Source organism: Balaenoptera borealis, assembly GCF_965194805.1.
Source record: "Balaenoptera borealis genome assembly, chromosome: 7".
NCBI classification, from domain to species: domain Eukaryota; kingdom Metazoa; phylum Chordata; class Mammalia; order Artiodactyla; family Balaenopteridae; genus Balaenoptera; species Balaenoptera borealis.
The window spans coordinates 54172679-54199634 of record NC_138864.1 but is presented as its reverse complement, the minus strand read 5'-3'; the positions used below and the strand labels follow the sequence as shown (position 1 = coordinate 54199634).

The window sequence follows — 26956 nt, the reverse complement described above, 5'->3', positions numbered from 1 at the left end:
ATATATTCTTAATTATAGTAGTAGAGATAGAGTATAAAGGAATTCTACAACGTCAATATTTTTTAAAACTAGGTGAATATAATCAGTTTGGGGAATATTTTAAAACTTACACAACTTAGCATTTCTTTTGTCTTGTATATACTGAGCTTATGTATTAAATTTGAATTCTCTATATTCTCTAAATTTTCCTAAGTGAAAAAGCTAGTGTGAATATAATTATCCAAATCTCAAAGTGAAAGATGTTATATACTAAAATGATTTCCTTTCTAATATGTTATGTCCATCCAACGTATTTTTTGTAAAACTGTTTCTTCCCAATTTTGACAATTTTTAAAGTGTTTTTTAACTAGAATATGTTCGATTGGAAGCTAAGAAATGAAACCTATGGAAACAACACAACACAGTTTCCACAGTTAGAATTTTAAGGAAAGCTACTGAACACTAAACTCAGGTTGGAGAGAGCAAAGACCTAGTGCATACTCTGCATGTGAATTATAGGAGGAAGGAAGCGTGTTTCACGAAGTGCCTTAATTCTAAACCTTGAGGAGACTTAGATGTACATAAAACATTCTCTTATTTTATATCATAGACATATTTAGAGAAGAAAGGGGTATGTATATTGAATTTTTCCAAGTCAGATACTCTGTTTAACACACTTTGACAGCTCACTGTGTGGAGAGGCTGTGGAGGTCGAGTACTGGCTCTCCCACTTCCGAGCTGAATGCTGGTCTTTTCACCTGGAGGAGCACGTGTGTTCATCCTGAAAAACAGGAGGACTTACTTTAACTGAATGCTCAGAAAATGAGAGTGGTGACTGTCAAACCATTTTTAAAACAAACCAAAAGTATGTAAATATAAGGCAACAAGAGTTGTTGATATTTCAGAGTTCATCATTATGCTCTAATTATGTTTTGAAAAGTTAAATGTATTAAATTATTTAAAAGAAGAGTTATAAATAACCATATTAGAGCATTACACTTATGCCAAGTTGCCCTGTTTTTGTTTTTGTTTGGAGTCTTTCGATTTATATCAGCTGTTAAGAGCTGTGTGTTGGTACCACCTTCACAATCACCAATGTCAGTTATCTGTATGGGAGTACATGCAAAAGAAGAGATGAATCTCATAGAAAACAATAACAAAATTGTCTGTGTGTTTAATGCTGCTACCTGTGAATTAGTATCCTTCAACACTTGTGTCCACATTTATATTCTCAATCTCTTTCTTTATAGTAGTGCCTGTGAACACAGCAACGTGCTGATAAGTTATTAAACATGACAGAATGATAGGAGCTGCCTGAAGTTCTAAGTGTATATTTAAAGATGGATGTGTGAATAGTAACAGATATGCTAATTTGCTGATTGCTAGAGGCCCATGATAAATTTGTTTTACTTACCCTATGTAAATATTAATTAAAACCATGTGTGACTAAAACCATATTAGTACCTTATATTTTCTTACATATCTTCCCCGTTTTGTTTGTTACTGTTTTACAAGTTATTGTGAACTATAGGAAATGGATGTCTTCCAAAGACATGTTAATAGTCTCCAGATATCCTCTATTTCCCATATCCTATTGGAGTTGAAAGGAATAAAATCCCTATTTACCCCACCTATAAATTACTGAAAACCACTGTTAAACTTTTGTTTTCTAGCTTTCCAAACGTGCACGCGCACATTTGTGTGTGTGTGCGTGCATGTGTACACATATGTGAGTGGTAAATGAGCGCTTACTTGGGGTAACAGACCTTTCTTATAAATTCGTATGAGTCCTTTTACCTTCTTGTGAACATGTATATTGAAAACTTTCCTTTGTTTTTTCAGATGGACTGAGCTGTGTCCAATGATTGAAGCCAGGAAGAATCATGGACTGGTATTTGTAAAAGACAAGATATTTGCTGTGGGTGGTCAGAATGGCTTAGGTATGTGAAGTTATTAGTTCACTTTTCAACTTTCGCAATGAATTTGCTGATATTTCCTTATCTTAAGTTATGAAAATGTTTCTTGAGATCTAGATACAAGCATTAATCACATACATCATTAGACTTTTCTTTTTATAGTTTCTGTGAACTAACAGTTTATGAAACATTGTAATACATTTAATATTTCTGTCTATGAATGTAGGTAATAGCCACCAGTCATTGTGACAGTCTCAGGTGGCTTTAGCACATTTCCAAATACCCTCTGGGGAATGGCATCACATTAGCTTAAGAACCATTGAGTGGGGACTTCCCTGGTGGTCCAGTGGCTAAGACTCCATGTTCCCAATGCAGGGGGCCCGGGTTCGATTCCTGGTCTGGGAACTAGATCCCACATGCTGCAACTAAGAGTTCACATACCGCAACTAAAGATCCCACATGCCACAACTAAGACCTGGCACAGCCAAATAAATAAATATTTAAAAAAAAAAAAAAAAAACTATTGAGTGACAGAAACATTTAAACTTTAATATAACTTCTGAAACTTTTTAATTTAACTTTTAGGACTTGTATCCAGGCTCTGAATGGCAGTGTTTCCTAAACATTTTTAAACGTTGCATGAAAATATCAGTATTACTTTTTTAAATGAGTAAATTTGATCTTTTTATTTTCTTAAATAATGTTGTACTAAAGAATCTTAAATAATTGCTTTTAATAATGTAGAATTTGGACTGAATCTATAGATAAGATTCCACAAAGCTTATTTTAGTCAGTACCTTTAATCATTACTTAAGTATAACAAAGAAATAACTTTATTTCCGTCTTCTGTCTCTATCCATTGCTGTTTTTCATAAGCTGCTGACAGATAAATGGTAGAAGGAAACAGAAGGACATTTGAATGATTATAATCAAACTTAATCAGAAGGAAACTTCACTGGTCTACTTTTTAATTTTTCCAGAGCAGATAGAACATCTTTAATTTTATAGAATAAATATAAGTATTTATGATTCTAAAATGACAAATAAAAATTAAGTTAAATTTCTGTTGTGTTCAAGTAAGAATAGGAATTTAAATGGTAGGTATGTGAGGATTCATTGTAAAATTCTGACAACTCTTCTACATGTTTGCAGTTTTTCATAATAAAAGGTTTGGAAAAAATACAAAGAATTATTACTTTAAGAGATCTTAGAATTGTTCATGTAGTTGTTCACGTTTTATTCTTTTGAAGGTGGTCTGGACAATGTGGAATATTACGATATTAAATTAAACGAATGGAAGATGGTCTCACCAATGCCATGGAAGGGTGTAACGGTGAAGTGTGCAGCAGTCGGCTCTGTAGTTTATGTCTTGGCTGGTTTTCAAGGTGTGGGTCGATTAGGACACATCCTTGAATATAACACTGAAACAGACAAATGGATCGCCAACTCCAAAGTCCGAGCTTTTCCAGTAACAAGTTGTTTAATTTGTGTTGTTGATACTTGTGGAGCAAATGAAGAAACCCTTGAAACATGAAAAATGAGTGAACCTCAAGACTCACTGGAGACTCAAAACTATGGCCACCAGTGCTTTGTTCCAAGAGTTTGGTTACAAAGTTTTAGTTTGGTGTTTTGTTTTCTTCAAGGAAGTTTCAAGTAAAGTAAGATTCCTATAAAATAGATTTTCTTTTATATGGGATTTCTTACTTAATTCAAAGACCGTATTTCAGCTGGCCACATAACCAAGAACGTATCTAGCAAGAAAACTTGTAAAGTTATAAGCACTTGGTGAAAGTATGAATTCTTAAATGAATTTCACATTTGTAACTATGATTATGGCAGAATGGGGGACTGACTCACCATAGAAGCAACCTCGTCTTAGCTCTAGATTCTATTTTCATACATCATAGAAGTGCTATGTAGTTAGGTCTGTTTGTTTCTGTTCAGTCAAGAACTAAGAAATAGTATGAATTGTAAGTCAAAGATAGGCGATTCTGATGGAGCAGCTTAGTCTCACGTAGTTTTGCTTGTCTTCATTTGTTCCATTTAGTGCCAAATGTATTGCATTTTAAAAACAAGCCAGAGTGAGTCAAAGCATACACTTATATCTCACAAAACTTCATAAACACATTTTGAGAGTTAAAAATGTACCCAACTCCTCATGAAATATATTCTATCCAGTTAAATAATTCCATCTTTTTAACACAAAATGTCAAGCCTAGCACCCATCACTAATTTATATCACTTTTTTTCCCAGGGGTTAAAAAAGGATTATGCCTCTTCAGTGCTCACTCTGTTAAATAAAATCCAATCATTATAAGAATTATTACCTAGCAAAAGAAAGCTACTTATAGCAAATTTCTAGGTCACTAGAACAGCACTGATAGTTATACATTTTGAACTTCTTACAGATTAGAAAGGTACATGACTTCTCTTCCTTAGCAGAGCACATCATTGATATTTGACTCAGTTGTCTCTAAAAGTTTTTTAGTTGAGTTAAATATTTGTCATCTTGTATTAATTGCTTATATGTGGTCAGTAAATCTTTTACAAACCCACCTATTCATTTCTTTCCTAGTAATGTTTTGCCCTTTTACATTATGAAATGTATGGAGTGAGCCATGTAAAGCTGTCACCATCCATGTTTTTACCTGGTAATATTAAATATTTTTAAACTTCAAGTAGACCGCTAAGTTCATTCTTCATTTTAAATGTGTTAGGTAATGGCTGTTTTTTGAACTTGTGAAACAATGTTTCTTTTTAAATTTTTATTGTTTTCTTTATAATGGCGGTTATAAGCTTAAAACCTAAAAATGTTTAAATGAAAAAGGAATTATAAAAAGATTATGGTAGATATATTTCTATTTATGTAAGGTTTTATGTACATAACAGCTTTATTAAGATATAATTTACATGTCATACAGTTCACTGATTTAAAGTGTACTATTCAATGGTCTTTAATATATTCACAGAGTTATGCAACCATCACCATAATTTTGGAACACTTTCTTCACCACAAAAAGAAACCCCATCCTCATTAGCAGTCACTCCCCATTTTCCCTGTATTACCTTCTTATGGCTCCTGGAACAAATTACCATAAACTTTGTTGCTTAAAACAACAGAAATTTATTCTTTCACAATTTGGGAGACCAGAAATCCTAAATCAAGGTGCTGTTAGAGTTGAGTCCTTCTGGAGGCTCTGAGGCAAAAACTTCCCATGCCTCTCCTGTAGCTTCTGATGGCTGCCGGCAAATGTCGGTGTTTCTTGGCTTATAACTACATCACTTCAGTCACTGCCCCAGTCTTCACATGGCCTTCTTCCCTGTGTGTCTCGTCTCTCTGCATCTTCATGTGGTGTTATAAGGACAACAGTCGTTGGATTTAGCTCACCCTCCTCTTAATCCATTGTGACCATATCTTAACCAATGACATCTGCAAAGACCCTGTCTCCAAATAAGGTCACATTTTGGAGTTTTGGGGAGACATTATTCAACCCAGTTGCATCTCCCAAACACCCCATCCCTAGGAAACCATTAATCTTTCTGTCTCTAGATTTGCTCATTCTGAACATTTTTATGTTGGATTTTGAATTTTTCTCTCCGTTGGAAAAAAATGTGTCAATTTTTTTTGAGGGTAGAATATCCATTTATCATATTACAATGGTTATATTACTTAATTTGACACAATAATTTCCCATATGGGAATATGCAGCTGTTTAAGGTATTTTAAATAACTACCCTTTTCTTTAGGCTGTATCTGCTGACTAGAGCACACTACGATAAGTATGTAGACAGCTTTGATGTAGGTTATAATGAAGTGTGTTTGGTTTTTTTCCTTAGTAATCTTAGTAATTCTAATTAGTGTCTGTTTTCTGTCCTGGAAATAGTCTATGATATTGTCAATATCATGATAATGAGTAAAAGTACAATATGTTGGCAAGTATATTTTCTATTACTCCCCCACCCAAAATTCCTATCCTGTATAGTGCTCTACTTTCTTTTTAGTAGATAAGTGATTGTTAATGTTATATTTTTTGCAGTGACACGACTTTGATGACATAGCAGTTTAGCTTTTACTTTTGAAAATCACAGTGTGAATATGAAATTTTAATGTCTTGAAAAAAATTGTTGCTGTCAAAAACAGTCATTAATTACAATTGTGACCTAGCTTTCAAAAATGTGACATATAGTGTCATGGAAAATTTAGAGTCATGAAAAGGAGACATTTTTTAAAACCAGCAGTCTATTTTCCTTTTGCCTCATATACTGTTAACGGCAAATATTTTGGATTTGCTGCAGAGGCCAGGGTAAAGGAGATATTTGAAGGAAATTTTGCTTTTTAAGGGTGGTAGGGTTAACACACATCAACAACTTCAAAAATTCAATCCACACAAACATGGCACCAAAACAGCTCTCACTAAGTCCCCGTAATTTGTTAATATGAAAGTATATTTTACAGGTTATATCATTCAGCACTTGATAAATCATTCCTTTAAATAACCCCCTTTCTCCTTACAGTTGCCTCAAAAGACTTTTAAAAGCTTGAATCTACTTTCATCTTCCTAACTTTCCTCCTTCCCAAGGTGATTCAAACTACTTTAGGAGAAAATCTGTACTGGGAAATTGTCTGAAATGTCATCCTTACTAACTAGAAAGCTTTTTTACTTTCCAGAGCTTTAAACCTCTTCTGATAACAAAGCTGTAAAATGGGGTTCAAGGTCTGGTTTATTCAGTACTTTTTTTTTTTTTTTAACATCTTCATTGGAGTACAATTTATTCAGTTCTTGTAGGGGATCTCCCTGACTATCTTCCAGCCATCCATTGAATTTGTTTCCACTATCCATGTTTAATTTCCAAGAGCATTTTCTTTTTAGGATTGTCCTTTTATATAGCATGCTGGTCTTGTTTCATGTTGCCCTGTCTGAGGATATTTTAGTTTCCTTAACATTACTTATATTTTTGGTGTGTTTCTCTTTCCTCTGACTTCTTTTTCGATTGCTTTGCTCTTTCCTATTGGAGTCTTTCCTCAAATATCTGGTGCCTGGCTGTGCATTTTATATTTAAAATTAGACACTAAGAAGTTGGGAACTTTTGTTTACAAACGTGAGCTGAATTGTCAGTGAATCTCATCATATGTTAAGGAAATGGCTGCCTGTTTTTTAATAAATTTATTTATTTGTTTATTTATTTATTTATTTATGGCTGTGTTGGGTCTTCGTTGCTGCACGTGGGCTTTCTCTAGTTGTGGTGAGCGGGGACTACTCTTTGTTGCGGTGCACAGGCTTCTCATTGTCGTGGCTTCTCGTTGCAGAGCATGGGCTCTAGGCGCGCAGCCTTCAGTAGTTGTGGCACATGGGCTCAGTAGTTGTGGCTCGCGGGCTCTAGAGCTCAGGCTCAGTAGTTGTGGCGCACGGGCTTAGTTGCTCCGCGGCATGTGGGATCTTCCCGGGCCAGGGCTCAAACCCGTGTCCCTTGCACTGGCAGACAAATTCTTAACCACTGTGCCACCAGGGAAGCCCCTGTCTGCCTGTTTTTGTTGGAGATCCATAAGAGATCCACAGATCTTTTTCTGGGATGTTTGATTCTCCAGAATATAAACTTACAAACTCCTGCCCCTTGGGTGGGGGAGGGCAAGCTGGGAAGAGACTGACTATAAGCCTGGCTGCAGGATTTCTGGAGCTCAGGCAAAGCGCCATTCAACAGGCAGAGTTCGGTTCCTCTTTTGTCAGTACCATAACTTGACCCTCTATATTTACATCCTGAACTCTAAAGCCTCTCTTGTTCCCTTTTTTCAAGAAAAGAACCTATCTCCCAACAGGTAAGGATAGTCACCTAATGGATTTCTAACTGAACCTCATACAGATTTTCAAACAGTCCACCGTTCTGTGATACCTGGTGGTTCTTAATTCTTGTGGCTTTTCAGCCTTCTCTGGGGACATCAGTCGTCCATCTTACAGGAATATGATTCTTCCTCTAAGTAATTTACTATGTACTCTTCTATGTGCATTCAGTCTTCATAAATTGTGGTTTGAAATCACGGTTATCTCCTAGTATAATCAAAGATGATGTTTTTGCTTGTTTTCCCTCTCATTTTGAGATATTTTCAAGAGGAAAGGGTGGCAGAGGCATTTTTACTCTGCCACCTTGAAACCAGACATTTCCTTCCCATGACCTCCCTCTCCTGATTTCCACCTACCCCTCCCCTATCACTACTGAGTTCTACATGCCTCAGCCCTAGGCTGTCATCATCTCACACAGCACTTTATCCAGATGATTTCAGTCAGAATTCTGCCCTTGCCCACCTCTCCACCTTCACGGAGCACCATACACACCCTCGTTTAAGCTTCAGCCTAACTGGTATTATTTTAGGTCTTTGATGCCAGCAAAGTCCTTACACATGCTGGCATTTGCATGGGTGAAAAGTCAGTGAACACAGAGATTCATTACTACAAAGGGACTGCTCAAAATCGATATGTTAAGAATAATGGGAGCCAAGTTTCTCACTATGAAAGAAAAAAATACAGAGGGGAAATAAAATGAATTCTGTGATCTTGGGTTGAAATTGGAGGTTATCAGTGTGAAGTCATAGTTTTTAATATACATATAGATATAGGAATATGTATTAATGTAAATGTGTCTGTGTATAGTATGTATTCTCTAGCAATGCCCATGAAAGGATTTGGGAACAAAGATACCACAATAGCAATGAGCAAATTTAGAGCTCAGATCTTGGCTTTTAAGTGCCACCAAAGAAGACCCAGGGCTCCTTGGAGAACAGGCTGATTCCAGGACTGAAGCAGGGAAAGTGTCAGATGACCCTGGAGCATCTTTTAGGCCAGGAAGTGAAGTGCTCAAAGAATCATGGGATGTGTCAACTGGAAATGATTTGAGCATCACAATAAATGATAGTAACAAATTATAACCCAATGAATAAAATTGGAAACCATAAGTCATACTGATAGGGATAAATAAATGAGTGAACTAAAAGTTTGGTGAGGAATGAGGTTTTTATATACTTTCAAAGTCTCTCCCTACAAAATCCTTATTACTAACAAAGAGGAAAAGAGTAATTTTACAGTGGAGCAGCTTGCCAGACAGCACCTGAAGTGATCAAAGTGAACGTGACAATGTGACAAACAGAAATTGTGCACAACTTGACAGGTACATTGTGAAGGCCATGGATGCCAAAGATGCATAATCTAAATCTAATTACTAGAAAACAGATAAGTCTGCATTAAGGAAATTCTACAAAATAACTAGCTGTAATGTTTGTGTCAAGGTCATGAAAGTCAAGGAGAGACTGAGAAAATGTTCCAGAATGAAGCCTGAAGAAATATGAGTAAGGCAACAATGATTCCGAACTGCATCCTTGTCCTTTAAAGGACATTACTGGGACATTAGGCAAAATATGAATAGAATCTAAGGATTACATAGTATGCAGCAGTATTAATGTCCTGATTTTGGTGATTATATTGTGGTTAAGTAGAATGTCCTTGTCTGTAGGAAATACAATAAATAATTGGGTGTTGGGGCATGAGGTCTGCAATATAGTCTCAAATGGTTCAGGAAAAATATCTTTGTACTATATATACATGTAACTCCTCCATAAATTTTTTTCAAAATAAATGAATTAAACTGATTTAAAAAACTAGGTTGCACCAGTTATTCCCAGTGCTCCTGTAGATTCTGCTGTCATCAAAATCCGAACAAAGTATATGAGCCAGAACAATGGCTAGTCATCTTAAACCACCGGGGACGAACCTGTAATCCAACAAAGTCAGATTTATTGACGCACTGCAACCAAGGAGACTGCACACTAGAGGAACTGTAGGGTGTCTCACCACACAATGGAAAAGGTAGATATAGGATTTGTGGGAAAGGTGGAGTTCAGGTAAAATCTAAATGAAACAGTTTTGATAGTCTCAAAGCAAAGCAGAGCGGTGTAAAGAGGCATCAACATCACATCTGGAGTGAGAAGTGGGTGTAGGGTCATGTTCCCTTGGAAACCACAAAGTTAAGAGAATAAATAAGTAATGTTCTTTTCAGGAACCCCTTGTCTGCAGCTCTGCACCTGATTAGAAATAGAAGCTGCTTCTCTGTGTCAAAGTGTCTTAGATCCTCCAGGCAAGAGTGGAATGTTTCATTCCTACTGATAAAATTTCAAATAGCAACGTTTACATGGACTTTAAAGAACAAGGTTTCTCCGTTTAAGAATGTAGTACTCATCCAAAGACGCGGGTTGTTATGATACTTTTTAGTTGCAGTTTGTCCTTAAAAGAAACTGTTTCCTGTAAACGTTACAACTGGCTTCATCTTATACTGTTACCCATCCTGATGAATGGCTGGGCAGATTTTTACTTTCTCAGCAGTTACAAATGAAAAATACGACTCGGTCTCTCAAACCACAGCTAATCCTCCTCTCAGGGCCTTGCTGAAGTTATGGGTTTGCCTGACGAACTTTCTTTCCTCTCATTTTTGACCTCAAGCCTCCCCTGATGAACGAGACCCTACACCACGGTCTTCAGCGCCTTTCTTCACATAACCTTTCAATCATCCTGCCTTCCCAGGCCACGCTCAGTGCGTGGGGGGCGGTCCCACTCTTCTCAAATCCTATTGGGTAAAATCCACGCCTCTCTTCGCATTGGGGGCGGGACAAGAGAGAAAGGGCCTTTCCCAGGCGCGAGAAGATGACGTCACAGTAGCGGACCCGTGACCTCCGGTTGCTTTGGGCTCTGCTAGCTGAGGGTGTGGACTGAAAACAGTTCCGTCCGCGATGCCGTCGCCATGACCATTTGTCAGTTCTTCCTTCAAGGCCGGTGTCGCTTCGGAGATCGCTGCTGGAACGAACATCCCGGCGCCGGGGGTTTGGGCGAAGGACGGCAGCAGCAGCTCTCAGGTGACGTTCTCCTCCATCCTTCGCCCCTAGCCGAGCTGAGGAAGGCCTGGCGTGGGGCCGGGCCGGCGAGGAACAGCCGTCCCTCGTGGGCCCAGCCGCTGGGCACAGCGCCGTGGCGCACCAGTCAGGTGACGCGGACGTGCCCACGTCGTCCCCTCGCCCGCCCCGCCCACCCCGCCCACCGGCTTTTTTATTCATTTATTAGGAACTCGGTTGGCTTTTGTTGAGCGGTTGGAGGCATGGGCTTGGTCCTGGTTACTAATGAAAAACAGTTAATTTTTAAGTCGGAATACGTGTCAGAACTTACCTTGTGGGGCTTCCCTGGTGGCGCAGTGGTTGAGAGTCTGCCTACCAGTGCAGGGGACACGGGTTCGGGCCCTGGTCTGGGAGGATCCCACATGCCACGGAGCGGCTGGGCCCGTGAGCCACAACGGCTGAGTCTGCGCATCTGGAGCCTGTGCTCCGCAACAAGAGAGGCCGCGATAGTGAGAGGCCCGCGCTCCGCGATGAAGAGCGGCCCCCGCTTGCCACAACTAGAGAAAGCCCTTGCACAGAAACGAAGGCCCAACACAGCCATAAAAATAAATAATTAATTAATTAAAAATCCTCTGCCTATAAAAAAAAATTGCTGCAATGAACATGTATTAAAAAAAAAAAAAAAAGAACTTACCTTGTCTTTGGGCGGCAGTGGTTCGCAGAATTGGCATAGGTCGACCCAGACGCCTCCTTTCTTTACTGCTTTACTATCCTTCTGGGTACTTGTTTTTTCCCCTTGATGCCTTGAATATAATTTTTTCTAAACTTTTTTCTAGGGAGAGGCTAGCGACTGGGGTCAAAGTCAGGATTCTTAACTTTGGGGAACTCCTTTGAAGATCTAATAAAAGCTACAGAGCCATTAACCTCAGATAAATGCACATGCTCATAAAATTTGGGGTAAAATCGAGAGTGGGATGCTCAGTTAAGAACTCTGGGCTATGAGGGAAGGGGGTGCATGACTACGTTGACCTGCTTCCTGGCCTAAGTCATTGTCAAAGCTTTTGGAATATTACACTAAACCAATTGTGGATGATGCAAAAGGATTGACTGTCTTCGAGGAGAGGAGGGGTCTGAAATGAAACCATAGTACAATGCAAGGTTTTAGAGGTCAGATGAATAGTTAGGTTTTCTTAGGAGTGAAACTTAGTCCTTAAAGGTACCACAAGATGCTGACCACCTCTCCGTTCTCTTTCCTCCTTTAGAGCTATTCATCTGACCCTTAAACCTTGTGTTACATTGTGGTTTCACGTCTGATTCCTCTTCTTGGAGACAGTCTTTTTGCATCACCCACAATTGGTCTAGTGAAATATTCCAAACCAAAAATTAAGACTCAGGATCTGATAAATGTGCGAGTATTTCCAGGAACAACAAAACGTAATATTTGACATTCTGTTGCGACTCACTCTAAATGCAGTAATTAGAGAATAAATGGTGAATGGATACATGTTAATGGATTTTAAAAGTGGAGATAAAACTAGTCAAGTAAACAGTGTATTTAATGCCCAGAAACAAATAAATGCTTATGGAATTAGTAAGTATGAAGACCAAAAGCTGTATACAAAAGATGGAGTGAATTTCTTCAGTTGTGTCATCCCTGCAAAGGATTTGAAACTCTAAGAAAATAAAATATCATTAACCCATACTTGAGGGATCTGGTCTAGCAGTCTGCCCCCTTTCCTCTTAGGTTTTGTTAAGCAGTTTTAGAATTGGGAGGTGAATTTTCATAAAGGAGTGTATCTCCTATCACTCCAGTTTTTTTTTTTTTAATTTATTTATTTATTTTTGGCTGTGTTGGCTCTTCGTTTCTGTGTGAGGGCTTTCTCTAGTTGTGGCAAGCGGGGGCCACTCTTCATCGCGGTGCGCGGGCCTCTCACTATCGCGGCCTCTCTTGTTGCGGAGCACAGGCTCCAGACGCGCAGGCTCAGTAGTTGTGGCTGATGGGCCTAGTTGCTCCGTGGCATGTGGGATCCTCCCAGACCAGGGCTCAAACCCGTGTCCCCTGCATCTGCAGGCAGATTCTCAACCACTGCGCCACCAGGGAAGCCCCACTCCAGTTTTTAATATACATATTTAATGGCATATCTCCTAATTCAGTCAGAAACAAGGTGAATTATCTTGACCCCAACTAAGAAGTGATGAATAAATGAGACAGTAGAAGTGAAAAAATTTTGTAAAATATAGAGACAGAGAGGAGGAAAATGTTGGCTTATTTTGATAGTTATAGAATACTAGAAATCTGCTCATAATAGAGGAACTCAGTGCACTTTATTCATATGTAAATTACCTCTATAATCTCCTTATGGAAGGTAGGTGGGTAGGTGTTGTTTTCTCAGAGAGAATACTGAGTCAAATAGACTTACCCATCTATTCAAGGACAGAAGGTAGAATCTAATCTTTTATATTCAATACACTTCTCAATACATTGTCTGTTTTTCAGATTTTACTACTATATAGGGCCCAGTTGGGGAGCAAAGAATGATACAGACACATCTTTTTATCATGAAGGAGCTTATGATTTAAGATACATGCCTTCTATCCACTCCATTATCGAACAGTTGTTTACCTAATAAACTTACGTCAGCTGAATTTAGTAATATATCGTTATTTTTCTGTGTATTTACAGTCTTCTCAATCTTGTTAACTTAGACCATTATGTGATTTGTGGATACTACACTTACCTATATAAATTGAAAATGAAGAGTTTTGTAATTTAAAATGAGTGGAAATGTAGTGCTTGTTGAATCTTTACATAATGTCTGCACATAATAAGACAAACTACAATGAAATTTTAAGAGATTTTAAAAATGAGTTGCTAGTAAAGTTGTTTATTTTGTTGTTTATTTCAGGTAGTAACAGACGAGGATGGAATACCACCAGCCAGAGATATTCCAGTGTTATCCAGCCATCCAGTTTCTCCAAATCCACACCATGGGGGGGCAGCAGAGATCAAGAAAAGCCATCTTTTGCTTCTTTTGATTCTGGAGCGTCAGCTAGCAGGAACAGTGGGTTTGGATTGTCTCAGAACCCATTTGCTTCACCTAACTCTGATGGGCAGAAAGATGAAAAGAAACTTCTGTAAGTGAAAGCCTTCAGAAAAATTCCTGCCCATTTGCTTATTTTTTTCAAAAATACCTACAGTACTTTCCTTAAAAAAGAGGTAATGTTATTATTACTTATTAAATTATTAAAAAATCAGAATAAGCAAAAAGCAGAAAAAACATCCATGATCAGAGATAACTACTATTTTGCAGGTATCATACTAGACTTTATTTCACTTAAAAATGTCATTCTTCTTTATCAATACAGTGAGTTCTTGGTGATAATTATGCTTTTTCCACTTTTCTATTGATAACACTGTCCTGTGAATACCTTTCTAATGTAGTCCTGCTTATATTAAATTATGAGTTCTTTACAAAGTATGAGGTGATTTAAAGCAACTTGTGATCTTGGAGGTCACTTATAGCATCTTGTATTCTTCTTTCTAAAACTTTTACTTCAGTAAGCCCATGCAAACATTTCATTTGATTTCCTTCATTATTGTGGAGTAGATTTCTTATCATTTATTGAGAACATTCGTAGTAGAATTTATGATTGGTGCCGAAACGGTGCCTGGCTGTGTATAACTGTTCCGTCAGCCCCAGCAACTAGGACAGAACTTAAATATACTCATTAGTCTTTTACATCCCATAACTAAATTAGACTAGTTGTAAACATTTTGAACCATGTACCATGTATAATTAATTAAAATAAATAAATAAAGTAAAAAAACAAATAAAAAAAGAAAAAAGAAACCCTCCTTCCTATATTTGATGTTGTCATAAAAATCCTAAATTTTATTATTATTTTATTATCAGTTATTCTTATTTGATTAATTTTGCTCTTCTGGATAAAGGGAAAATGTTTAATTTAGACCCAGATATATCCATGACTTTGCCAACAAATTAACCATGGACATGGGTCTGTTCCCTTTTTGCAAAATGTGAGAATTAGACAAAATGATCTCTGAAGTCCTAACCACTTAAATATTTTATGGTTCTTTATTACTTACTGGTTCCTTCTTTCCCAGTTAAATGATCATTGATGTTAATGATAATGAACAAAGAAAGATTAAACTTAGTATTGTGTATTTTATTATATTTCAGTTCTTTAAGATATGTATGGTACGATAGTTGAGTTCTCAGTAAATATATCAGTTAATGGTTCAGTGTATTGGAAAACCAAAATTATGAACTTCTTTGATATTATAATATTTATAATCATGAAATATAGCTCATATTTCTACAAGCTTCTGCTTTAAAGAATACTCCTCAGAAAATATAACGGAAAAATCTAAAATTATATATTTACTACAATTAAAATTTCCATGATTGAAAATTATAAATGATAAATTTTAACAATCAGAAGAAAAAGATCTTTTGCCCTTTTTATTCTTTCAGGGAAGGAATTGTAAAAGATATGGAGGTTTGGGAATCATCAGGGCAGTGGATGTTTTCTGTTTATTCACCAGTGAAAAAGAAACCTAATATTTCAGGTAACGAGAAATTATGTGTTTTTAAATTGTGTTTTACAACTATTATTTTCTAAAACTAAGACTATGTCAAATAAAGAAATCGACCACAAACTTAGCTACAGTTAGGAGAGTTTGGACATTGTTTAAAGTATCCGAGTATTCTAGCAGAACTTCATAATTCAGAGATTGAGGTTGGAAGATATAGTTCAAGATATATAGATCCCTTGGGAAAAATAGTAGAATCAGGACCCACCACATTTCCAATTCTGTAAGCCCAAGAAGAGGCTCTGCTTCCTTGGTTTCCTGTAGATACAACTTCAGAACCCTTTAGCTGCCTGCAGTGAATAGAAGAGTCCCGTTATGCCAAGGCTTTGGCTGCCTGATTCTGTTCTTTCTCCCCTATCTTTTTTTCTAAGGATAGTTATTTTTCATAAAGCATGTTGAGATCTATTCTGGGGGTAATATTTGAAGGGAAGGAGCTTTAGCTGGGCTACAGAGATAGCATTTCTTTAGAATACTCCTTTCCTTCCCATTTTCTTTTGCCCATAGCCCTTTTTGGGCTGAAAGCTAGACAACCACAGATTTTTTTGTTTTGTTTTGTTTTGGTTTTTTGACATCTTTATTGGAGTATAATTGCTTTACAATGGTGTGTTAGTTTCTGCTGTATAACAAAGTGAATCAGCTATATGCATACATATATCCCCATATCCGCTCCCTCTTGCATTAGACCACCACAGTTTTCTAAGCCTACTCTGGGTGGTCCTGGGCCCTATTAAGTTGAACAGCAAGTGCCTAGAAGATGAGAGCCCTTTCAGTCTCTCAGAACTCTGGGATTTCTGTCTGTCTCTGCTCTATCTGCTCATTCTCTGTGAGCGTTTGTGTCACACCACTCCTTAGTCATTTATTTACTTAATCATTCAACAAATACTTATTGAATTTCTTTTGTGCCAGGCCTCATTCTAGGTGCTAGGGATATAGCAATGAGTAAGATAGATAGGATCCATCCCTTATGAAGTTTATTTTCTTGAGGGATGGAGGCAATAAGTAATACAAATAAATAAGATAATTTTAGATAGTCATTTTTCTGTAAAGAAAATAAGTGTGGGCTTCCCTGGTGGCGCAGTGGTTGAGAGTCTGCCTGCCAATGCAGGGGACACGGGTTCGAGCCCTGGTCTGGGAAGATCCCATATGCCGCGGAGCAACTAGGCCCGTGAGCCACAACGACTGAGCCTGCGCGTCTGGAGCCTGTGCTCCTCAACAAGAGAGGCCGCGATAGTGAGAGGCCCGCGCACCGCAATGAAGAGTGGCCCTCGCTTGCCACAACTAGAGAAAGCCCTCGCACAGAAGCGAAGACCCAACACACCCAAAAATAAATAAATAAAATTAAAAAAAAAAAAAAAAAACGCTTCCCCCAGTATGACCATATATGTTGATTATTTAAATTAAAAAATGATCAACAGGGCTTCCCTGGTGGCGCAGCGGTTGAGAATCTGCCTGCCAATGCAGGGGACACGGGTTCGAGCCCTGGTCTGGGAAGATCCCACATGCCGCGGAGCAACTAGGCCCGTGAGCCACAACTACTGAGCCTGCGCGTCTGGAGCTTGTGCTCCGCAACAAGAGAGGCCGCGACAGTGAGAGGCCCGCGCACCGCGATGAAGAGTGGCCCCCGCCGGCCACAACTAGAGAAAGCCCTCGCACAGAAACGAAGACCCAACACAGCCATAAATTAATTAATTAATTAATTTTTAAAAAAAAGAAATGATCAACAATCTTCTTGAATTTGCAACTTGAAATCTTTGACACCTTCAAAGGATTCTTCTCTACAAGCAAAATATTTTAAAAAAAAAAAAGGAAAACGAAAATAAGTGTTAAGCCTTTTTTAAAAAGTTCAGAATTGAACTTAATGCCTAACGCCCTAGAGCAGTGGTTCTCAGTGTGAAATGTAGATCCATAAGCAGGGTTGTAAGATAAAATATGGGACATCCAGTTAAATTTAAATGTCAGATAAACAATATTTTTAGTATATGAATATCCCATGTAGTATTTAGAACATACTTATACTTTTTTTTTTTTTTTTTTTTGGCTGTGCCGTGCAGCTTGTGGGATCTTAGCTCCCCGACCAGGGATTGAACCCGGGCCCACGGCAGTGAAAGCACCAAGTCCTAACCACTGGACCACCAGGGAATTCCTGGGACATACTTATACTTTTAAAGTATTTGTTGTTTGTCAAATATTCAAATTTAACTGGGCATCCTCTTTTTTTTGGCTAAATCTGGCAACCCTATTGCTAAAATCCTTTTAGGGGCTGTACAAGTTTAGAAATATTTTCATAATAATACTAAGACATTAATTGCCATTTTCACTGTGTTGACATTTGCACTGTTGGTACAAAAGCTTTGATGAAGCACAGGCAACAAACTGTACTAGTAAATTATAATAGTCAATAAAAAAAAATTTTAACGCCATTTTCACTTAAGAATGTCCTTGATGAAGAGGTAAAAATTATTAATTTTATTAAATATTGACCCTTAAGTGTACACCTTTTAAATATTCTATGTGACAAAATGGGAAGCACACACAAAGTAACATTAACAAATTTTTTGATATTGTAAGATGACGTGCCAACATTTGGAGGTTCTGGATAACTCACTGAACCAATATTTTCCAGATGACCAATGTGTGATGTTACAAAATTATGCATGTTTGAAAAATCCTTTCGAAGTGCAAGATAAAACAATTAATAGTTTTGGTTTATTAATATGATTTCATTAATATGATTTGAGTCCACATTATAGCTAACCTTTAAGAAACTACTGTCTGTCAAGTTTTGGTATAGTATCAAGAAGGATATCCACAATTATCTGAAAAGGCCATTAAAGTCATCCTTTTCCAGCTACACATCTGTGTGAGAACAGTTTTTCTTCATATACTTGAACCAGGCAATATACTGAAACAGGTTGAAGCAGATTGAACAGCAGAAGCAGATATAATAATCCAACAGTCTTCTATGAAGCCATACATTAAAGAGATTTACAAACATAAGACAATGCCACTTGTATCACTAAATTTTTATTTTTTGTTTTGGAAAATAGTTTTTTCATTTATGTTGATATATTTGTTTCTTATTTTTAAGTGAATTAATATTTTCTACATTTTTTCAGTTCTCATTTCAAATATGGTAAATATTGATTTATGTAACCCATGTAAGCAGAAGGTCTGGCATCCTTATTTACTTTTAAGAATGTAAATGGGTCCTGAAACCAGAAAGTTGGAGAATCACTGTCTGTAGGCATCCATTATAATGAATTAATTTTTCCTGTGCAGCTAGAATGATACTACGTTTGTACCACCCTTGAAAGAATTGAGGAAATAGTCACTCAAATCATTTTCTGTCTTCATGGTTCAGATGAGTAACAGATGGAAGGAGGAGAAAATATCCAGAGGGATAGTGTTTCTTCACAGAGAGTGGCTATCTATTCTTAGGAAGCAGTATTGGAGCTGAGTCCTGAATGAAGAGAAGATGTCACTTACGGGAAGATTTGGGGGAAAATGTTCCTGACAGTACAATAGCTAGTGCAGAGGCCCTTGTGGAAACAAGGTTGGCATGTATTTAGTCTAGCAAGGCCTGAATTGCCAGAGGAGAGTAAATAAGAGAAAGAGTAATATGACATAAGGCCAGAGAGAGGCAGCCAGGGGCCAGATTATGTTGGGCCAAATTGCACTAGGAAGCCAGAAAGAGCTTTGAGCAGGAGGAGGGATATGATCTGATTAGAAAAAGCTCACTTAGGGACTTCCCTGGTGGCACAGTGGTTAAGAATCCACCTGCCAACGCAGGGGACATGCATTCAAGCCCTGGTCCGGGAAGATCCCACATGCCGCGGAGCAACTAAGCCCATGCGCCACAACTGCTGAGCCCGCGTGCCACAGCTAATAAGCCCGTGCTCCGCAACAATAAAAGCCACCGCACTGAGAAACCTGCGCACCGCAGCGAAGAGTAACCCCTGCTCACCGCAACTTGAGAAAGCCCGCGCACAAGCAGCAAAGACTCAATGCAGCCAAAAATAAATAATTAAAATAAATAATTAATTTTTAAAAAGCTCACTTAGACTGTTGTATGAAAAGAAATGGTCTGTTGGGGGGCAAAATAGCGGCAGGGCAATGAGTTCGGAGACAACTGCTGATGACTGAGAGTTACTAGCAGTGGAGATGGAATAGGTCAAATTCGTGTTCTGTTTTGGAGCTAGAACTGGCAAGAGGCTTATTAATTAGATATGGGGAAAGAGAGAAATGCAAAGTGATTCTAGGTTTTGTGGCCTGAGCAGTTAATAAAGGTGGTAAAGACAAGTTGTTAGAGAGCCTCCAGGATTCTGATTTGAATGTTTAGTCTTTTCTTTATTCTGAGGTAAGGGTCTTTGGAGTTAATGGTGTCTGGTTATAAGTAATTCTCTGTAGAAAAATATCCTGAACTTTTTTTCCCTTTCTTAAAAAGTTTTCCTAATTATGAAAGTTACAGCTGTTGCCATAGAAAACTTGGAAAATACAGAAATATGTGAATAAAGATCAACTGTTCTCAGGGATAACAACTGTAACATTTTAGTGTATTTCTTTCAAAACATGCACACACATATTTCTTATTTATATGTATAATTAGGAATCATAACCTAGTGTTGTATTCTGCTTTGTTTTCAGTGTCTCTATTACTAAAAATACTAGAATGAACATCTTTTTATGTAACACCCTTTGTTTATACATTTAATTATTTCCTGAGGTTAAATCCTAGAAATTCTAAGATCAAAAGGTATGAGCATTTTTAAGGCATTCGACATTTATTGACAATTTTCCTCCCAGAAAAGTTTTACCTTTTTGATTTCCATAATGGCAACTTAGGAGAATGTCCATTTCACCACATCCTTAATAACAGTTATTCATTATTAATTTTTGTCAGTCTGATAAATAAAGCATTGTAGCTCTATTTAAGTTGTATTTTTAAATTGAACTTTTTTTGTGTGTGTGTGTGAACTTTTTAGTTTCATTTATTTACTGGCTATTTGAATTGTTTTGTGAATTGCCCGTTCATTATCTTTACCCATACTAACTTATTTTTCTTACTAATTTGTAATAGCTATTTATACATTGATGTTAGCTCTTCTCCTGTCATATATGTTGCAATTATGGTTTTCCCAGTTTACTGTTTGCCTTTCAATTCTGCTATTGTAGTTTCTGACTTACAGAATATTTTTTTTAGAAGTATGAATGTATATGTAGTCAACTCTTTCTTGTTTCTTTTGTTTATTATTCCTTCCACTCCATTTATCTTTAGAAAATTTTTCCCCTTCAAAGATCAAATAACCAGGGCTTCCCTGGTGGCACAGTGGTTGAGAATCTGCCTGCCAATGCAGGGGACACGGGTTCGAGCCCTGGTCTGGGAAGATCCCACATGCCGCGGAGCAACTGGGCCCGTGAGCCACAACTACTGAGCCTGCGTGTCTGGAGCCTGTGCTCCGCAACAAGAGAGGCCGCGATAGTGAGAGGCCCGCGCACCGCGATGAAGAGTGGCCCCCGCTCGCCGCAACTAGAGAAAGCCCTCGCACAGAAACGAAGACCCAACACAGCCAAAAAAACTAACTAACTGAATAAATAAATAAATAAATTCATTTAAAAAAAGATCAAATAACCAACTATATTTTATTCTAATTTTATACTTTATTAAATAGAGTATAGGCTTTGAATTTTTTCCTTATGATTATGAAATTTTTCTAATGATCAAGATTAGCATATTTTCCTGTCTAGCACCTCTTATTTTACTATACTATCAAAAGTATTGGTATTTAAAGATTCCAATTGATTCCTCACTTCAGGTTTTACAGATATTTCACCAGAGGAGTTGAGACTTGAATACCATAACTTCTTAACAAGCAATAACTTACAGAGTTATGTAAGTTTGTTTCCTATTCATCTACCTAACAGATTAGCTGTTAATTATTGTCTTCTCTGTAGTGGCTTGCTTGTGTGTTGGCAAAGTGGATGAGGTCTATAATTTTTTTTCAGAACAAGGCTATTTTTATATTCTAAATTAAAATTTAGAATTTCTTTGAAATTGGTTGGTTATCTAAAATGGTGATAATATACTTTGACTGTAGTAACTAGGAATGTCATCCTTTTTATTACGGGTTATCCAGCAATCAGTCCCAGAAATCATACCTTTCATCATTTGGCAAACATCTATGGAGCATCTCTTAGGTGCAGACACCACAATGAATGCTAGAAAAACAAACTTAAATAAAATGCAGTGTTGTATATAGATTAACATTCTCATATATCAGATATCAAAAAATTGAAAAGCTGGGCTTGAATAAGTTCAGTGCCTAAAGGAAATGACATAAATCCTGTATTTTTCTATTGTCTACAGTCAATATCATGTGTTTCACCTAGTACACATGTTTGTCTCTGTACTGCCAGGTACTTGTGATTTTAACTAGGTGATACAAGGAGTTGGAGAACAGGGAAAGGGGTCTACAGCTGGAGTATCTTTGGCAAGTAGGGGTAGGTCAATGCAAATTTTACAAGTTACGGGCCGTAAAAATGTTTTATAAATTTATTGTGACTTTGGAAATACAGAAATGAAGTTGTTGAAGAGATTATCTTAAACACTCAATATTGACTCATTATTTTTCTGTCTTCTCTCCAGCTACATTCTATCCAACAGTTAATAAATCAGTGGAGGAACAGGGTAAATGAACTGAAAAGTCTAAATACATCAACTACAATAGCTTTGGTGAGTATTGGAGAATTTTCTACAGGGAGATGTCTTATCTATTGCCTTTTTGCAGAATTTCACTTTGGATTTGGAAAGCAAAGCTAAAATTCTCTGTCAAGAATTGTGATATACACATTCTCAAGAACTATATTATCATTTAGAGGCACGGTCCTGGAATTGTTTTCTCTCTGTTCCTTCGTCAGAAAAGCACAGATAATTATGCTTTTCTAAAACTATTTTTAGGATAAGGTTTTTAACTTTGGTGGTACTAGTTTTAAAAATTGGAAAATATTACATAAATTCAAGTATTCCAGGTTATCAGCATTTAAAAAGAAATTGCTTTGAAAAATATGAATGCATATTTAGACCAATGTATACTTTTGTGACTGAAGGACCATATGTTCCTTGTCTTATACAGAAATGCCTTTAGGAGATCTATGCCCACTTTTCCCCAAAGATACATGATCCTACTGCAGCATATTCATTATCTCTGTCAATTAAGTTTATTTTGCTACCCCCATAAGAAGTTCTTAAGAATATTATTTTTAAATAAGATATTTACATTTAGAATTTGATATTTCCAGTCTCCTAGGTGGTTTTTCTTTGTACTTTCTGAAAAAGGCTATGAGAGTTGTAGCTGCCTAAAGTTAGTGAATGACTGTTTGAAAGTCCCGACACCCTACTCCTTTCTTTTTTTTTAAAATTTATTTATTTATTTATTTATTTTTGGTTGTGTTGGGTCTTCGTTGCTGTGCGTGGGCTTTCTCTAGTTGTGGCAAGAGGGGGCTACTCTTCGTTGCAGTGCGCGGATGTCTCATCGCGGTGGCTTCTCTTGTTGTGGAGCACGGGCTCTAGGCACGTGGGCTTTAGTAGTTGTGGCGCACGGGCTCAGTAGTTGTGGCTCACGGGCTCTAGAGCGCAGGCTCAGTAGTTGTGGCACACAGGCTTAGTTGCTCCGCGGCATGTGGGATCTTCCCAAACCAGCGCTCAAACCCGTGTCCCCTGCATTGGCAGGCAGATTCTCAGCCACTGCGCCACCAGAGAAGTCCCCCTACTCTTTTCTTAAATATGTGCTTCTAAATGACTAGACTTTTTTTTTGGCATTGCATTTTATTTTTGTTAAATTAATTTTTATTGGAGTATAGTTGCTTTACAATGTTGTGTTAGTTTCTACCGTACAGCAAAATGAATCAACTCTACATATACATATATTCCCTCTTTTTTGGATTTCCTTACTGTTTAGGTCACCACAGTGCATTAAGTAGAGTTTTCTGTGCTATACAGTATGTTCTCATTAGTTGTCTATTTTATGCACAGTATCAATAGTGTATATGTGTCAACCCCAATGCCCCAATTCCTCACACCCTCCCAAATGACTAGACTCTTGTGCAAGCTAATTTCTTCTACCTTTCGGTTGTTGTAATGCCATTTGAATTCAGTAGGACTCCTCGGAAGTATTTTTTCTCTAGATGAGAGGTGGCCCACCATCACCATTGCTGATGTAGAAGGGATAACTGAGTCCAGAGAACTACAGAGCTTCCTTCAAGGTTGGAAGTTCCATGTTCTTTGCCACCTTCCTAGGGGCCCTTCTGTAGGTGAGAATCTTGGACAGCCTACCTACAACTGGCTTACCATGTGTCAATTCTTTATGCCAAGTGATTGTTTTTTTTTAAATATTTATTTATTTATTTATTTATTTTATTTTTGGCTGTGTCGGGTCTTAGTTGCTGTTAGCGGGATCTTCATCGCGGCATGCGGGATCCTCCGCTGCGGCACCCAGGCTCCTCATTGCGCAGGCTCCTCATTGCAGGGTGCGGGCTTCTCTCTAGTTGTGGCCCGTGTGCTCAGTAGCTGTGGTGTGCGGGGTTAGCTGCCTCGCGTCATGTGGGATCTTAGTTCCCCAACCAGGGATCAAGCCCACGTCCCCTGCATTGGAAGGCGATTCTTAACCACTGGACCACTAGGGAAGTCCCTGCCAAGTGGTTTATTCTTTATTCTTTTAATCTATTATATGGATATAATTTGTTTATCACATACCTGTTAATGACTGAGGGAGAGAAGCTAGATGAAAAAAAGAAAAAGTACATACTATATGATTCCATTTATATGACACTCTAGAAAAGACAAACCTCATCTCTAGTAATAGAAAGTAGGTGAATGGTTCCCTGGGGCCAGAGGTTGGGAGAGTGTTGACTGGAAGGGGACACAAGGGAACTTTTATGGGTGATGGAAATATTCTAAATCTTGATTGTAGTGGTGGTTATAAGTTTGTCAAAACTCATCAAAATATAGATAGATTGTTTTAATGGATGCATTTTATTTTATGTAAACTGTACCTCAGTAAAGTTGATTTTTTTTTTAAAGAAAAAATGCCAATAGGGTTTTAAAATGAGAGAAATCTTATATGCTTAGGTTGATGAGGAAAGGCTTCTTAGAGTTAAGGATTAAGTGAAAAGTTCCGTGAAAAGGAGATTAAGATTTCAGTAAGCAGAGATGAAAGACATTTCTAGAGCAGAAAATAGCAAGAGCATAAAATATTTTCAGGGAATAGGAAATGTTTAATAGATTTTAGTGGTAAGCTTTTAATAATGTAATTGCAAATTAACTTCAGTTCAAGCATTTGAGTAAGTAGACTGGGTAGCCTCTAAAGGTCCTTTACCTAATCTCTAGGTTTTTTGGTAAATGCAGATCAACCAGTAGAAACTAAAATCTAGAATTAAAAAGTATTTTCTTGATTTTAATATGTGTTCATTGAAGAAATTTAGAAAGTGTTTTAAAAGCATAAGTAAAATTAAAATCATTCATAATTCATCAGCCAGACAATCACTTCGAACTCATTGAGGTTGGCCCATTTTTTTCTATGAACATTCACTTGTAGGCATTTTTCTATGTTAAACAAAATGAAGACGTTTTTAAGTGCACATTTTAAAAATTGAATTTGGCTATAAACTGTATAGAAAAGGTACTTGAGAATTATTCACTTGCCTACCTTTTTTTTAATAGCTCTCTGATATAAAGAGTGGAGTAAATCAAGCAGCACCTGCGTTTGGATTTGGCAGTAGGCCATCAGTAACATTTGGGTCACCAGGTAAGTGACAAAGTAATGAAGGACTCCACTGATTCAGAAAAATAGGATTTTATAGGTTTCAAATATAAAGCCTGAAGTTTTGTTTAGTGCCATTTAAAGTCACCCTTGCCACCTTCTACCACCTTCCATAATAGAACTTCAAAGAATTTGGCTCATCAAGCATTTGCGAAATAGGGTTAAGAATGGGCATGTTCTTTGAAAGAAGAACATGGCTCAGGCTTTAGAAGTATATTTTAGGAATGGTTTTTCAAGACTTCCATAGGAATACATAGTTAAGGTAGCAGCACCTTTGAGGACTTCATTGTCCCTGTACATAACAGCATAGTATTGTCCTCAAATGACAGCTCCGATGAGATGAGGGGACAGGTGAAGTGAAGGCTCACTCCCTAATCCCTGAGGTTTCTCAAGAGCTGCCTCCTTGAGTGTAAATTATGGTGCAAATGAGATCAATGTAGCAGAAAGACAGGACAACAGGGTATAGTGGGTTTGTCCTAGCTTCTCATTTTCACTTTTCTCTTCTTCCTTCCAATAAGTTAATTATCATCTAAATATGACAGAAATAAGAAAAAAAAGGGCGGGTGGGGAATAGTAATATAGCTACATTTTCTGACTAATAGATTCTTTTTTTCTTTTTCTGGTTTTTGTAGGTTTTCCAGTGAATAACAACAGCAGCATTAATGCTCAGAATTTTAGTTTTAAACCAAGCTCTGGATTTGCTACTGCCCCTTCTGGAAACCCTTCTGTGTTTGGGAATACTCCAGCATTTGGAGCTGTACCCTCCGCCAATTCTGCCATCACTGCTTCTACTCCAGCTTTTGGACTTGGGAAACCCCAAATCACATCTGCTGCTTCATTTTCATTTAAAAGCCCTGCAGCTTCTGGTTTTGGATCATCCGGGTTTTCAGCATTTCCAGCTCCTATGGCAGTAGGCCCTGTTGGAGCTCCAGAGGCCCCAGCCTTTGGAAGCGGCAGTTCTTCGGCTCGTTTTGGTAGTCTAGGCTCACAGTCTCACACTGCTTTTTCCAAGTCATCCAGTGGCACCTTTGGAAACAGCAGCATATCCACTTCTCTCTCATTCTCAAATGGCAGCACCACAACAGATAATGTATTATTCACACCCAAAGATCAACTAACAGCAGAAGAACTGGAACAATTTCAATCCAAGAAATTTACTCTGGGAAAAATTCCATTAAAGCCACCTCCTGTGGAACTTCTAAATATTTAAACGAGTAATTTTAAATACAGAAAAGAACAGCTTTTAAAATTGTTTTGAGTGGTTCATATGAAAGGACAGATATATATATATATGCACATACATATATATTATATATATATACATATATATTTATAAGAAGTATAAACTTTCAATAATAGGAGTTTTTAAATTTAGCATTTTCTTCTTGAGCATAACTATTTAAGTAAAACATAACAAAAACTCAGCAGCGGATTTTTTTTTTTTTTTTTTTTGCTGTAATTATGAATGGAACTGAAAAAACTGTCAGGGTGCACTGAATAAAGTACTTTTCTTATTCTACATCACTCTACTCTCTTACCATTTAAAATTTTACCTTTAAACATTTTTTTTTTAAAGGAAGGAGATAATTTCTAGAACCAGCAGAGAAAAAATGCTTAAATGTTTAGCCTACTTACCAAATAAACATCAGTAGCATGACTTTCCTTCATGTTAAAGAAGATTCTCTTAAAGAGAGAAATAACAATTTTTTTTTTTTAACATGAGTATTTTTCCTTTTTTTTTTTTAATTAATTAATTTATTTA

General features: G+C 37.3%; 2 protein-coding genes across 6 annotated transcripts in view; both read left to right on the top strand.

Moving 5' to 3' along the window:
* KLHL7 (kelch like family member 7) overlaps positions 1-4573 on the top strand; it is a 57860-nt gene extending 53287 nt beyond the window's left edge. For all 5 annotated transcript variants that reach the window (XM_082398379.1, XM_082398380.1, XM_082398381.1 and 2 more), the window contains 2 exons: positions 1822-1919; positions 3146-4573. In XM_082398379.1, the coding sequence (XP_082254505.1) occupies positions 1822-1919; positions 3146-3429 (382 nt within the window). In that variant the 3' untranslated portion in view covers positions 3430-4573. The remainder of the gene's footprint in view (positions 1-1821; positions 1920-3145) is intronic.
* Positions 4574-4723: 150 nt separating this feature from the next.
* On the top strand, positions 4724-26906 carry NUP42 (nucleoporin 42). Its single transcript, XM_082398517.1, has 7 exons — positions 4724-10788; positions 13671-13899; positions 15261-15355; positions 21193-21269; positions 22023-22109; positions 25095-25179; positions 25827-26906. Exons 1-7 carry the CDS (start codon positions 10677-10679, stop codon positions 26402-26404), a joined length of 1263 nt encoding a protein of 420 aa, XP_082254643.1. The 5' UTR covers positions 4724-10676; the 3' UTR covers positions 26405-26906.
* Positions 26907-26956: the final 50 nt, after the last annotated feature.

What these genes read in the sequence shown, in the direction of transcription:
- NUP42 (XM_082398517.1), top strand. Translation starts at nt 10,677, where the DNA reads ATGACCATTTGTCAGTTCTTCCTTCAAGGCCGGTGTCGCTTCGGAGAT. An exon ending in AAAGATGAAAAGAAACTTCT is followed by an intron (nt 13,900 to 15,260) that starts GTAAGTGAAAGC and finishes TTATTCTTTCAG; the next exon opens with GGAAGGAATTGTAAAAGATA. An exon ending in GCAATAACTTACAGAGTTAT is followed by an intron (nt 21,270 to 22,022) that starts GTAAGTTTGTTT and finishes TCTTCTCTCCAG; the next exon opens with CTACATTCTATCCAACAGTT.